General features: G+C 39.1%; 1 protein-coding gene across 3 annotated transcripts in view; it reads left to right on the top strand.

Moving 5' to 3' along the window:
- Window positions 1-15,735, top strand: part of MID1 (midline 1) — a 243,164-nt gene that overhangs the window by 207,040 nt on the left and 20,389 nt on the right. For all 3 annotated transcript variants that reach the window (XM_061366462.1, XM_061366461.1, XM_061366463.1), the window contains exons 4-6: window positions 5,134-5,241; window positions 8,339-8,487; window positions 12,168-12,295. In XM_061366462.1, coding sequence (XP_061222446.1) covers window positions 5,134-5,241; window positions 8,339-8,487; window positions 12,168-12,295 — 385 coding nt within the window. The remainder of the gene's footprint in view (window positions 1-5,133; window positions 5,242-8,338; window positions 8,488-12,167; window positions 12,296-15,735) is intronic.

Genomic DNA, 15,735 nt, shown 5'->3' on the forward strand with positions numbered 1-15,735 from the left:
TGTATCGGACTCTATGAAGAAAAGTTATTCACTTTACAACATGGAGTAATTGAAAAAATAATAGGCCTTTCTATACTCTATAGTTGAGTATAATTCTTTAATTCATCTAGACTCTCATCCAAGAAAACATGACAATGAAGAAAGTTTTCCTATAGGTACCGGCCATTATATGTCATCACTTGAGGTTGGTTTTTTGTTTGGTTTTGGTTTTTTTCTGGTTGTGGGTTTGGTATAAGAAGGAATTCAGGCTCAAAATCTAGAGTGAACCACGTGGCAATGAGGTTACGATAATGAAGTGAAATCATTGCAGTTTGCTTTTCTGATAGTTTTATTTATTTGTGAGTATATAGTAATTCTATAACCATGAACTCAAACCCATAAAATAAAGCTGATATCTCTTCCTTACCTGTATGGCCACAGCTGTGAAAAGTTGTTTTTGAGGGACTGAGACCATTTTTAAATAGTAAAGCTGAAACTCAAATTCATACCTCACTTTCCAAAGATCAAAATCTTTATACAACCTACTTTCTTCCATTTTGCATAACCAGAAGGGGACTAATAAATAAATATCACTCTAGTTTTGATAAAATTATGCCAGAGAGTGGAGTCTTTAAAAAGCTGCCCACCCTGATTTTGGGTATCTTGTTTTGCTTGACTTTTAGAGATTATTTCCCTTTTTGACACATATTCATTTCCACTTGCAGACAAAATTGCCTCACCCATAAAGAATATCAGAGGCAGAGTTTTGCTCCTGCAAGGAAGACTCACAAAAAGATCCTTTGATTCCAGTATATTATTTGAGAAACTGTTCATGGATAGGTATCTAGCCCTCTCACATTCTGTTTGCCCATATAAGCTCCACTGTAACCTTGAACATCCAGACACATTGTAGTTCTGTGCTTTACCAAACAGCTGCTGGGGACTTTGAAACCACCACATTCATTTTCTTATGACCTAAGCTGCAATTTAACTCAGGTCTCTGAAGATGAAAGCCAAGGAAGTCTCTGTAGAGAGCAGAATGCTTTCCAAAGCAGTTCTCAGCTCGTGAAGCTCAGAACAACTGGCCTGTCTCTCCCCTTCAGGTCAGGAGGGCTTGTATGCAGCTCCCTGTCAGACATCTGAGAAACCCCCATTTTTCTTCTACACCCACTCCCTGAGGCAAGGGCCAGCAGCCCCTATCCATCTGTCTAGAAAACCTGGAGAGAACCCCAAATAGTTTTACTTCTTTATTTTTTTTAGTAAACTGTTTGAGGTCTTCAGATATCACAGAAATAGGAATAAATTCACCACAAAAGCAGCAGGACTAGAATCAGTCCTTGCTTTCTTGTTTGTAGTAGAGAAGTCATAATTTTTGCTAAATCATAACAAGGCCTCCTAGTCAGCTTTAAAACTGACTGAAGAGAAGTTTATAAAAGTGATACTACAAAACACAAAGCTTCAGGTTTGAAGTAGTTCTGTACATGGATTTTAAGGAATTGGTTGATTCCAAAACTAAGTGTATTCATATCATTAATTTTATTTGCAGAAAGATGTCCTGAAGTCTAGCATAAACTCTCAAGCAATAGATATCTCAGATTAAAGAGTCAGCACTCATCTGGGATAGAGGAAGCCCAGATGAAGTCTGCTCTCTATGGTTCAGAGCTTCCCGCAACCAAAATGAGCAGCGCAGCCTCCAGACTTTTAATGAACTCCTTGGAAAGTGGGTTTGCTTTTAATGTGGAAAAATGTAGAATGTAAAACCTCAAATATTTTCACCAGACAGTCTTGCATTCCTTGGCCAGGCTCAGCTGGAAGTTATTGTCAAGGTTGCTGTTCATCAAAGAACTCAAGCAGAAGGCAGAGCTTTATTCTGGTATTTCTGTAGCACCTGTACTGCCGAGCCCTGCTCCATGCCTGTGGCTCTTTGGTCTGACATCTGACTCCTCAGAAACATACAAGTAAACAATATCCAATGGTAATCTCACAAATAGTCCCTTTAGGGCCACAGCTAATAGGGTGCACTTAAAGCTAGGCATGTGCACAATTACAAAGTTATTACTGAATCAGAGGCCTTGTAGGCTGAAAATTTGATTAAGGAGTATTTCAACTTGAGAAAAGCCCCCAGATTAAAAGTGGGGGTTTTCATATAAAGCTCAAACCTATCAAATAATTTTGGAATATTCTTTTCACTTTTAATAAGCTTGTGCAAGTAATAACATTGGAAATTTTTTCAAACTAAGTCTATAAAAGAGTAAACTTTTTAGATTTGAAAGAGAAGTCTACAGTCAGTGCATAAGCAATCCAAAGGTTTTTTCCATGGGTTTTTTTCTTAGAAGGTTTTGCTATTCAATTAATATGCTATTATTGAAGCCAGTCAGAACATTAAATGAAATAATGTTGATTTAACCTTTCTGTAACTCTGTTTCCTGACAGTTGCCCCAAAGATTAATTAGATGTGTTCAACAGAATGAATTGGTGATGTAAATGGTGATAGAAGTAACACTTTGAGTGGAAGCTACTCAAAAAACCTCTGAAGTGTTACTGTAATTAAGTGCCAAAATTGGCTCTGGTGGGAGCAGAACTCAGTATTGACACAGACGGAGTTTCACCCATGTACAGTGGATATAATCGCTGCCCCTGACTGAGCCCATTTGGGATTCCCTGATTCTTGGTGGAATTTAGTCTGCAAGTGAAACTGGAGTCAGGGCTGGGGAAACTGGTACACTGGACAGCACGTTGAAAACAGCTCTGCAGAGTTTCATGCCAAATTTTGGTTCATGACAGGAGGGAGTGATGACGAGATGAGATCCCAGAGTGGTGGGATGATGAGAAGAGGGGGAATAAGAGGGGACAGTGATGACTGACTTCTAGGATCCTTGAGTGGTCAGTGGGGAGACACAGGCACTGCCAGAGGCTTTGGGTAAGCTGCTTCATGGTCTCTCTCTCCTTATGGACCATGGTGGGAAGTCAGGTAGAGCAAACAGTTAATGCAAGGAGATAAATAGGCACCTAAAAGTGCATTGTGGAAGTACTTGCTACATCTTTGCTTACTATCTGCAAATCTCCCCAGCACTTTCAGAGCCATCTGATCCCTTTCAAAAACAAATATATTTTCTCTTTATAATCCTGATATCTTAATAGTTAAGCCTGTAAAATATGCAATCAACTTTAATTTTATGAAGATTAGAGAAGGATAATCCAAAACCTTAATGAAAACAGGCTTTTGTATACAAGTTCCCTCTTTGCCCAGGGGATTTCACACAATATGGTTATTTCTAAAATTGGCTGTGGTCCAAATTCTGATAAATACAGATTTGCTTAATCTTAATGAGCTCCATAATGTGCTTACAGGTAAATGCATGTTTAAACACATTGTTGGAAGAAAAGGGAAAACAAATGCTGAGGCTGATCAAGAGACCCATTGAACTGAAAAATAACCAAGGGAAGAAATATAGTTGCTATATAGTTACTTGCCACGTGGAACTATTCCATGCTGTAGTTCACCGCTAGCTCTTACTAGCTCAAAATAAAAGGTGATGTTGCCCTAGGAGCAATTGGTCACAGATGCAGGGATGAAGGCTGTCCACCATCTCACAAAGTGCAAATGGAAACAGCTCTGCATGATTTATAAATTTCTCTTTACTCTGTGATCAGAACTTTTTGCCTTTTTCTCTGACTCCTTATACATACATGTAAGATATACATAGTACTGCTGGTGGGGAAGTAAATTTTTCTTGTCATACAGAATGTTGACTTTTCACTGGGAAAAAAACAGTCTTCCCCAGAAACAAAACATTTTCAGCTGAGAACCAAAACTTTTCCATTTTAAGTTTTCTACAAAGGTCAATATTTTCCATAGAAAGCTAATGTACTTTGTGAGGTTTTTTGCATTAAAAAGTTTCATTGGTTCATGTATTTATGCTGTAAGAAACTACATGAGTAGTACAGCTATTATTTTCTATCCATCTGAGGCAAAGCAGTAATAATGAGTCAATACACAAAACGTGGTAATGTCGTTTGGCTCTTTGGTAATTTGAATCTTTCAGGAACCACCATATGGACAATAAAAATAAAGAGTATTTTCAAGTGTAAATTCAGCAAATCAAACATTAGGAACCATTATAGAAGTAACCAAGATGAAGTAGAGAACCGTTGTGCCACTGTATAACTCCATACACATTGCACCTTGAATACTTAGTACCCCATGTCAAAAAGGAGATGATAGACCTGGCAAAGTTTCAGAGAATAAAAACAAGGATGATTTAAGATATGGTACAATTTTCATACAAGGAAAAACTGAATCACTTAAGAGTCTTCAATGTAAGAGGTCTTCTTTTATAGTGATCTATAAAAGCACAAGCAGCACACAGATTGTGGATTGGTGTCAGTAGTTCACTGTCCTTTCCAGTAAAAGTACCTGGGATTATTACATGCAGCTGGAAGGAGACAGGTTCAGATTCCTCTAGGAGAGGCAGTTGTTCACTTGACTGCAAGTTAAGCTCTGGTGCACATTGCTGTAGGATGGTTGGGCATACTTTGAGTTTTCAGGGGTTGAAGAACAGACTAAAAAAATCCACAGAATGACTCTTCTGAGGATTAGTAATGATGTAGAAATTGTGTCTGATTCAGGAAAACTGAGCTCCAAAAGGATAGAGGATGAGAAAATAATCACAGGAATCATCACATGTTGGGACTTCTTCCTAAGATGCTTTACTAGCAGATGCTGGCACTTACTGTGAGAACAGCATACTTCACTAGATGGACTGTCTGATGCAGTACTTTTGCTCTTACATGTATTAATATTCACTGCAGTCCTATATACAGCTTGAAACAACTGCTATGTTAAGCAGCTCCTGAAGAGCCTTCACTTCTCACTGTAACTGACATCACTCAGTACTCACAGGACCAGTTTTTCTCACTTGAGTTAGAAATACCTGGTAAGTATCTATTTGCAAGTCTTGTCTCCTACAAACAAGACATTTAGACTTATTTCAGCGTTTCACAAAATCCAGGACAGGGAAAAGAATACATAGAGATTACACACATAAAGGAGGAAAAAAAAAAAGTCAAAGCTAACATTTTAGAAATGACAGTTTTTAACCGGTAAAAGGAAGATGTTAAAGGTTTTCCTAATCATAATGGCTTGCTTCGCAGGTAAATGCATCCCGCCAAGAAACCAAGCTGATGGAAGAATGTGACCAGCTCATTGAAATAATCCAGCAAAGGCGACAAATAATTGGAACCAAAATAAAGGAAGGAAAGGTAAAAGCTTTTATTCTTTAGACCATAAGTAGGTCAATACTGCTTCCTCATACTTATGGATGTTTTACTTCAGGCACTAACAAATTTGTAAAAGTCCTTATGGTAGTCCTGGTACTGCTGCTTTCATGGAAAGAGGAATGAAATATATCAAGATTGGTATGCTAGACCTCAACACTTTGTTTGGCATTTATCTTAACAAAATGTGATTATGATTTTTAAGGCTAAACACAGAAATTATGTCACCCATCAGTAAATGATAATAAAATAATGACTAATTAATGATTTTTTCACTCTGTTACATGGCTGAAAGTGTTTCCTCCAAAGTTTTTATTTTCACAGTGTGTCACAACAGTTGGTATCATGGCTGGCAATTATCTACATGAATATTCTAGTCTAGATACTTTATTTGTTAAAATATTATAACAAATTTTTTTTCAATCGTTGTCATTCTTAAGAATAGGAAGTCTAACTTATTTACAAAAAACAAAGTTATTCAAAAATATGCAGGGGTGCCATGAAGGATGCATTTCTAATTCCTGAGTTACAATTATTAGCAACAAATGTCTTGAACAGGAAATATCTCTGATATTTAAGTTTCAACACATGTTGTTAGCTACCTGTTAACTCAGAAACACATTAGAGTTGAATTAATGTCCTTATTTTCTAGGTTCATGGTGTTTACTCTTTAACTGCTAAACTAACTTAAGTCAAATATAAACTCTTCTTGTGTGGGAAAAGCTCAGGAAAGGAACAAAGTCAAGAGCAGGTTAAATGGTTCATGTGGCTGTCAAGATATTCCAATTAACTTGAAATGAAAAGCCTGTAGGCAACGGCTGACTTAAACACATTTGAAACCACAGGTACTGTATGCTGTGTGACAGAACCTGAATTTACTCATACTGTTAATAAAACATAATTCACTTCAAAATGGAAAAGATAGCCTTCTGCATTATTGTTTCAACTCTGTGCAGTGAGACCAGCTGTGCTTCCAGTGAAGCAGAAAACTTTCCACTAATTTGGATTTGTTATACATACATGAGTTGCTTTTAAAAAATCTATTGCTTGCAAAGATTCGTTCTAATGTCCATTAGAGTATGGAAGATTTTAATACAATTGACTCCAAATTTATTTGAATATATCTGTTATCAGAATCTATCCCTATTCTTTGTTCTAATTTGCTCAGCCAAAGGTGGCATCAGTGAAGGTCCAGTAAATTTCTGGAATGCTTTGCTCCAAATGTTACCTATGTTGAATGTTTACAGGCATTCAAAAGACCCATGTGAAAAGCCACAGGAAATTATGCCCAATGTATCTTTTTAAAGCGGTCTGTGACTAAGAGTCTTTCTGGAAGGTAGGGCATGACAAATTTGTCTTTAGGACTATAGTTATGGATACAGAGCTGGAAATGTTCAGGCATGAAGTCCTAGCTATGCCTGCAAAGCTGCAGATTCAGACACGAGTCTGACAATGTGACGCAGCTCCAACCTTAATCTCACCTATCACCCAAACCCTATACATTTTCACAGAGCACGTAACAGGGAAAACAAACAAACAAATAATATCAAACAGATAACTTTGTTGCAGACATCATTCCTGTCATTGGGAGAGTGGGTGGGGAGTTGGTGAGATGAGACTCCCTTTTAAAGTTTATCATCACTAGACTTCTTGAAGGAGATAGAAAAAAGAATCAAACAAACAGAAAACTGTTTATATATAGACCCCGCAACTCATGGCATGCCTTCTAATTGCTAAAAGCTCACAAGGTAGCATTTATTTCAGTTTATTGTTTTGTTAATCAATAAGTAAGTAATTAATACTGCAATGAACCTTTCCCTTATTAGACTTGTGTAGGTCCAATAGTAATCCCTGCAAATGCAGGTAGAGAAAACATTATGGCATCAGTTCATCCTAGAAGCTTATCAGAATATCAGGATGATCAAAATCCTTATGCTTTCCCAGCATTTTTCTCCCTTTATTGTTTCCATATTTAGAAGAAATACCAGTGTGACAAGACAGCAATCAGTTGTGGCCAGTGTTTTCTTTTTGAAAATATTCCAAAAAGTTTATCTTTCTACTGGTTTCTGCTGTTGGGTAGGTGCACTAAGATACCCTTATCTCTGCCTAGGATGCAATTACATCTGAAATTCAACTCAACTACTTCATAGCTAGAGCCGTAACTGCTGAGATTGGAAATGTTATCTTGATTATAAATTTAGATATTTCTGCCAATCCACTCGGTTGTTAGTTTTCTCATTTTGCTTGTAACTGCATCTTAATGTCTTTCTAAACTCCAGAATTATTTCATTTCCTTCCTATTTCTTACTCCTGTTCAAAGTATGATCCCAATGTGATAACAATGGGAGAAACTCCCAGACCTTTCAGGAACTAGAAGTTTTGCTAGCCAGCATTGTCTTTAAATAGAGGATTGTCTGTCCCCCTCCCTAACCTTTCAGCTAATAATTGCAGTCACATCTACTGTGTTTGTCTTCAGCACATATATTTGCAGTAATAAAAATCAAGCTAGCTCTCCAGCACTACTGTGCTTTTGTCCAGTTAAAATACCCAACAAGAAACACCCTGTTTGATTAAAAGCACATAATGAAAAGGACAGACATGTATTGCTGGTAGAACTGAAGAATCTTTTTCTGTCAAATTTATTTTCAGATTATTTTTTATGAAACCTCAGTAACAAGAGAAAAAAAAGAAAAAGAAGTAGTTAATCTATAAGATGCCTCTAATACAGATCTCATTGCTTCAGGGAAATGGTTATCTGAATAGCCCTTGGTTATCATGTAAGCAGAAAGTACCAGGAAATGACATTTCTTCTGTAGAAAAGTAGGCCATCTGTGCTTGTTTTGGCTCTCCCCTGTTGTTTTCCATGTGGAAAATTTGAGGTAGAAAGGGTGTGCCTGTCCCTTTATTAAAAATGTTACGTGGCTACATGGGGCTTTCCATCAAGCTAGTGTGAAAGAAGCTCTTGTCAGCGAAGCCATTCATCTTAATTCCCCTTTGCATTCCAGCTTTGCCTCGGCAGTGCAAATGCAATTATGATTTGTGACTTCAGAGATGTGACTGTTTTCTTATGTTTCCACTAAAGGTGGTGAGGTTGAGAAAACTGGCTCAGCAGATTGCGAACTGCAAACAGTGCATTGAGCGCTCGACATCCCTCATCTCTCAGGCTGAACAGTCACTGAAGGAGAATGATCATGCTCGCTTCCTGCAAACTGCTAAAAATATCACTGAAAGGTAAAGAAGGTGTCCTTTCAATAAACAGAAAAACCTCAGTTTAAAGCAGACAGGTTGTCATAGTTGCTGTATTGTCTTGTCCCACCACAGATGTGGTCAAAGGCAGAAGATTAATTGACGCATTCCCTCAAAACACTACTTCATGCTGCACCAGAGTGGGAAGGACCTTACTGTACTGTTAAATCGAAACATTTCTTTGAAAAGAGGATCAGTCAAAGAAGGTTGTGAAATGAATACGAACAGTAATAGCATGTACAAAGGAAGGAGGCTGCCAAGCAGATGTCTGCTGCTAAACACACAACAAAAAAAAGAGGTTTCTGGAAGCTGAAATCAGTCAGCAAGTACACTCCTTAGAACCAATTCTCAATTATCTTAATAGATTCATATTCTTCACAGAATAATGAGTGGCAAGGTAATGAAATGTGTAACATTAGGAACCTGCAACATGCCTCTCTGAGGTAGCCCACTCAAAACAGTTGGAGATTCAACAGCTTGAGTGTCTGGAAGCCTATGGCAGCTGCTGTGTTGAGTCCATGGGTGCTTCCAGGATCCTAGCTCCTCCCCAGCATGCCAGATATATCAAGGAGTAAAAAACAAGGGAGCAAGTCTTTCCAGGAATCTGTGCTTCAGAAAATGTGGTCTGGTTTTCAGTGCAGTGCTGTAAAGGCTGAAACGTTACACTGAATTTCAGCAGTATTTTCTGAAGAAAAAATGGTCTATTGGAATTATCAGCCTGTTTAGCCACCAGTCAGGAAAAAAAAAACAACACCAAAAACCAAACAAACAAACAAACAAAACAAAAAAAATCAAGAATGTATCTGGACAATGAAGAAAAAAACTATGAAAATTGTGCTCATTCATTCAGCTATTTTTTTTTTATCTCTGGGTTCACGTTATATCTTCACATTGTCCAGCCAGTTTTCAATTAATTTGAAGCATGAAATTCCCTGCTTTTATTATTTGTTCTTCTATCACTTACTGTGGAGTGCTGAATGCAGATTCTCTGAATATACGGTTTCAACGCAGCTATTTAATAAAATTTATAAATAAGCCAGCAACACTGTGTTGCTCATTACAGATTCAAAAAATTGAAAAATCTGTTGAGAAAAGCATAGCAAAGGAAGGGAAGGCAAGGCAAGGCAATGGATCACATGTGATCTCTCAGATTTAGATCTTGGTTTATATTCTGTCACCAAGCTACATTGTGACATCCCAATTGAAGCTGATAGTAAAACTACCATACGAGTATGATAAGTAAAAAGATGAAGGTGGGAGTCTGTCCTTTTTCAGTATTCAGGGGAACAAGCAGTAGGGCAGAAATATGCAGAAACACAAAGCTTTGTAACTCGCTATTGGAGAATATAAAGGGAAGCTCCGTTTTGAACTTGTAAACATGAACAATTGCATCATAAATACAGTCACAGGAGAGACACTTCGAGTACAGACATGAGACCAGCTGACATACGTGCCCCATCAAATCTAATTATTGACTATCACAGATTGCTGTCTGTAATGAGAGGGCTGTGAACACCTTGAAATTCAAAGAATCTTATCAAGCAGTGAATAAAACGGGGGGGGGGGAGGGGGGGGGGCGACACACCAAGTGCTTGTAGACAAATTGCAAGAGGAAAAAGAGACAAAGTCTTATTAATAAATTATTCCCCACGTGTAATTCTCTGAGTTGTCATGTAGTGAGCAATATTTTGTTTGCTTCTATAGTGCTTATGTAACATTCCCTCCAGGGCCTGAGCTCCAGCAGCTAAAACAGTCTCCTGAAATTATGCTCATTGCATTTCTTCATTCACATATTTCAAAGTAATTGCAGCGTAATATTCTCTGTTGTAAACCCAACAGGTAACTATGTAAGCAAAGACATTACATACACTACAATGATATAGGTCGTGCATTATTTACAGGGGGTGGAATGCATTCATCCTATAAAAATGATTTCCAACCAAGTACAGTGTCAGATAGAGCAGGCAGAATTACAAGAGGAAATTCAATCCTCTAAACCTAACATGGTGACATGGTGCCTAAACTGCTAGCTGTTGAGCTCACCAAAAACTGGCTTTAACACATGTACTCACAGTGCACCATTTGTGTAGCCCCAACCACCAGTCCAAAAGGGCCTAATGATATGGTCTTCTTCACACACTCCATATGTGCTTTATGGACATATACAAAGAAGCTCTTAATCTTAGATACCTTAATGCTGGCTTATCAGTAAGGCTTTTGCTAATTTTGCAGAGGTGTACATCACCCTGAGTTTGCCCCAGGACAGGCCCTGCAAGAAATGGATGTGGATTTTTTTCCTACTAGATGTAAAAATGCCATAGTGTAATTGCAGAAAAACTACTGGGGGATGGGGGAGAAAAAAAAAGGGGGACATGAAAGAGTTCAAGGCATTTTTCCCTCTAAATACATGGGGCAAAAAGCAATTCAATTATTCTCTCTAAAAATACCCAACCAAAATATTTTATCTGTACTAGGATCTACTTCAAACTAAGTTCTACAACCACAGCTGCAAGAGAACAGTGCTGAAAACTGTATAACAAGAATTACTGACTAGCAAATCTCCTCAGCACTGTTTTTGAAAACTGTGCTGAAGACGATGGGATGTGCAGCTCAGTTTTTTACTTTCCTAACTGTATTTTCCTGAAATATTGCACATGAAAGGTATGACAACATAGCTCTTGGTAAGTATTTGGCCTGGTAGCCAAATCTGAGCCCTGTCTACAGAGAAATATTGTAATTTGGGAAAATGTTAATTGAAGCAATCAAGATACTTTGATCTGCTGTGTCATGAGTGACAGAAAATGGATATAGATTGTGTGCATGGTTGTATGTTTACCTCCAAACTGGAACAAAGTTCTGGGGTATAACATGAGGTCTAATAATCTCTTTGCTTAAATGGACCAAACTTGCTGTAAGCATATCCAGTAACCAGCTCTCCAGTAACATGTATTTTGAGATACCAAGCTGAAGGATCTGAAAAGTCAATCCATCCTGGTGGCTGTTTTCTTATGAAAGCTCGTCTCTTTAAAGCTGGACAGACAAGAAGTTGACGTCTCTCCTGAAATTAAGTGGGGAAGGAAACTTTTCAGTTTTGGAGGAAATGTTAGTATGCACACGTGTTTTACAGGGAAAAGCCTTTCAAAATAAACTGTGCTGACATCTGCTTGTTTTATGTCTCCCCTGTGCTTTTGAAGTTAACAGCAATGTGCTGTGCTGAGCACCCGAGGAGGTGCAGGGATCTGCCTTTGGGACAGGAGTGCCAAGGAATGCCTGGAGCAAAAAGCTGCTTGGGAAAATAAGGGTTGGGAGAGATTCAGAATCTTTCAGGATTGCTTAAAACATGTATGAAAATGGTGCTACTTTGTTTCAGTGGGTGATTACAAGGGACAATTCAAAGTATATTGCTGCTTTATCAATATTTTGTTAAAAACTGATAGGACACTACATGTTATGCAAAAGCTGAGTAGTAAGAGATTTTTACTGGAGATATTGCTTGCAAAAATAAACAGCAGGAGAAACTCCTAACTTCAACCATATAAATAAAATACATGTAAAAGTTTTTTGTCAAGCTTCTTCAGAAGTGATAGCAATCATAATGGTCAGGTCCTACCTTGATGTAGAAGTTATTGTCTTGAATGCTGAAAAACATCTTCTTTTCATTATAGGGTTTCCATGGCAACTGCATCCTCCCAGGTTCTAATTCCTGAAATTAATCTCAACGACACTTTTGATACCTTCGCACTTGATTTTACCAGGGAGAAGAAATTGTTGGAATGCCTTGATTATCTTACAGGTAATTTTTTTCTCAAGGTGCTGCTAACATATTTTCTTCTCAAAATAGTAGTGATTGGATCTTCATTTCTCTCTGTGGTCGGTTTACTTCAGCTGACTGCCAGGTGCCCACCAAGCCACTCTCTCACTCCACTTCGTCAGTAAGATGGGATGATCAAATAAGATTAAAAGCTTGTGGACTGAGATAAGGACAGGGAGATCACTCCACAATTAATGCTATAGGCAGAACAGGCTCAAATTAATGTAATTTATTGACACTCAATTATAAAAGTAGGATACTGAGAAATAAAAATAAAGACACAAACATTTTCCCCCACCCCATCTTCTCAGACTCCACTTTCAGTTCTTCTACCTCCTCCCCCCAAGTAGCACACAGGGATGGGGAATGGGGGTTGCAGTCAGTGTTCATCACTGATCATCTCTAACACTCCCTCATCCTCACTCTCTTCTGCTCTGGCATGGGCTTCCTCCCACACAATGCAGTTCATCATGAACTTCTCCAAAATGGGGACATCTGACAGGCCGCAGTTCTCCAAGAGCTTCTCCAGCATGGGTCCTTTCCATGGGGTACAGTCCTTTAGCAATGGACTTCTTCACTGTGGGTCCCCATGGGCCATGATTCCTGCAAGAATACTTACTCCTTCATGGACTTCAGCTCCTGCAGGCTGCAGCTTCCTTCACAGCATATCCACCTACTCAAATGTGGGTCATCTACAGGCTGCAGTGTGGATATCTGCTCCATCGTGGATCTCTGTAGGCCACAACAGGACAGCCTGCCTCAGCATGGTCTGCACCACAGTCTGCAGGAGAATCTCTGCTTTGGTGGCTGGAGTACCTCCTCTCCTCCTTCTTCACGGACCTTGGTGTTTGCAGAGCTGTTTCTCTCGTATTTTCTCACTCCTCTTTCTCTCAGCTGCTGTACAGCCTCTTTTACCCTGTCTTAAATATGTTATCACATTGGCATTACCAGCATCAGTGATGAGTAGTAGCAGTGGGTCTGCCTTAGAACTGGCTGTGTCTAACACGGGGTCAGCACTGATCATTTCACACAGAAGTGACCCCTACAGCCCAACCACCACCAAAACCTTACCGCATAAACTCAATACACTTTCCCTCTTAATCCTGGATATATTACCCCCAGCAGCCCCAGAAAGTCCCAGCACAACATTAGTTGTGCTACAGAGCACAACTGGGATTCATTTCCTACCTCCTCTCCTTGCATTCCTCCCCACTAGGGTGTGGGCAAGTGAGAGTGAGAAATTGCTAAATGTCACTGCAGCAGAATGAAATGAAAGAACAGCTGGAGCTCCGCCTGGAGCAGCCATTGGAGGAAGAGCAGGGACCAAATCCCATTTCCCAGGGGACAGTTGCTCCACATGTTACCCTTTCCTTTGGGGTTGCCTTCTCGCTGGGGCAGATTGCAGCCTGGCAGATTCCACATAAGCAACCAGGAGCTGCTCAAACAATTAACATCAAGAGCTCAGCACTGAAAGATGTTTTCTCATGCCAGTGACACTGTGTACTTCCCGCACCAGAGAACCAGAGGACCTCTTTGTGTCTGGGACTAGAGAGCACACAGTGTGTTCTGTGCTAGGGTGGGGGGTGAGCTCTCCACAGAGCAGAGCCCCAGCTCACTTACCCGGGAGCTTGGCCTGAAGAAGCCAGCAGGTTTAGACACTCAGTGATGGCCTGAGTAATGTGCCATCTTAGAGTATAGAATGACTCACACAAAGATACAAATTACTGTAATTTAGGCTGTTTTGATTTCAATGCCAGAATAGAACAATTCATTCCAGTTCAATTGAAAACAGAAGAGAGTCAGGGTAGGTTTTCATTTTGCAGGATCTTGAAGCATCTGCTGTTAACAGCGAGAATTTGCAATGAAAGTCACAAAGCACTGTTTGAAAACAAACCACTTGAAAACATTTCCTGGACCTATTCTCTTTGCCCAGTTTGCAGGAGTTATACCTGTGTCATTCCAGAAGAATATGAGAACATGGAAACTCCCCATTGCCAACCACTGAATCTTTTCCATTTAGAGGTCTGACTTCTGGCTTTTCTTCAGAGGAAAGGCAGAGAGAGTTTGGGTTTTCAGCCTGCAGACGAGAAGGCTTAGAGGAGACCTTTATTGTGGCCTTTCGATACTTAAAGGGAGCTTATAAGAAAGATGGGGACAAATTTTTAGTAGGACCTGTTGCGATAGGACAGGGGGTAGTGGTTTTAAACTAAAGAAGGGTAGATTCAAATTATATATAAGGAAGATTTTTTTTTACAAAGAGGGTGGTGAAACACGGGAGCAGGTTGATTAGAGAGGTGGTAGATGCCCTATCTCTGGGAACACTCAAGGCCAGGCTGGACAGGGGTCTGAGCAACCTGGTCTACTTGAATATATCCCTGCTCATTGCAGGAGAGGGGTGGAATACATGACCTTTAAAGGTCCTTCCAACCTAAACTACTTAATGAGTAAGTGAACAGATGAATACTGGGAAGACCAAGACTGTCTGTATGCACAGAGCAGTATCCCCTGTGCCTTATAGACCTGTGGGATTCTTTCCATATCAGAAAGAGAGATTTTATCTGCAAGAAATATCTGTATCACTGTGTAAATGGTGAATACAATTAGTGTTTAACACATACTCAAGTAACTAATGCATAACAATAATGTGGTGAGAGCCATTTGAACTTTTTACCAGTGAAATGTCTGCCTCTTCCCAAAGTCTGGTGGAATTTTGCCACCATGCTGAGTATTCACCACCAAAATTACAAAAAGCCAAGGAAATTAAAGGAATTATTAATAAAAAGACAGACTTATTTGCCCTAACCTAGGAATTTACTGGTAAAATAATCATTCTCAGTTTCCTTTATAGTCAAAGAAGGGAAATAACCACCTTATTTTAAGGCACATATATATCAGGTCAGTTCGTTCTGGAGGTGCCTGCTTCTCCCTATTGACTTCAAACAGATGCTAGAGAGACTCAAATAAAGATAATTATGCTTTAGATCTTTAAAGTTATACAAGGTGAATTCTACCTAGTAGTCTATTCTCACACTCCCCTTTGTACATTGCATGGGAATACTACCAGCCTAACTGCTATACACTACAGAAAATGAAGATTGTATCTGTGCCAAAACAAAGGGTCATCTTGCTAAAAGGATCCTTTCCATGGTCCATCATGCTGGCTGTGTCATTTGCACAACTTCTTTTCTGCCTTCTTCCTACCTCATCCATACTCTAAAAAAATTGCTTAAATTGCAGTCTAAGGAAACTTGCAAACATATCTAGCAGCTTAGTAGTTCTTTCCTAATCTACCAATTTTATTCTTGCCCTTGCTACCCAGTGAAGAACAGTTTTAGTTGGCTCTGTCTTTCTGCTTTTTTCTTTATGTTAATAAATAGCATATTGCTGCAATGGCAAAATCCAAAACATGTGTCTAAATTTTC

This window comes from Neopsephotus bourkii, unplaced genomic scaffold (assembly GCF_033783945.1).
Source record: "Neopsephotus bourkii isolate Nb327-2 ecotype Australia unplaced genomic scaffold, CSIRO-AGI_Nbou_v1 NB_1346, whole genome shotgun sequence".
Lineage (NCBI taxonomy): Eukaryota > Metazoa > Chordata > Aves > Psittaciformes > Psittacidae > Neopsephotus > Neopsephotus bourkii.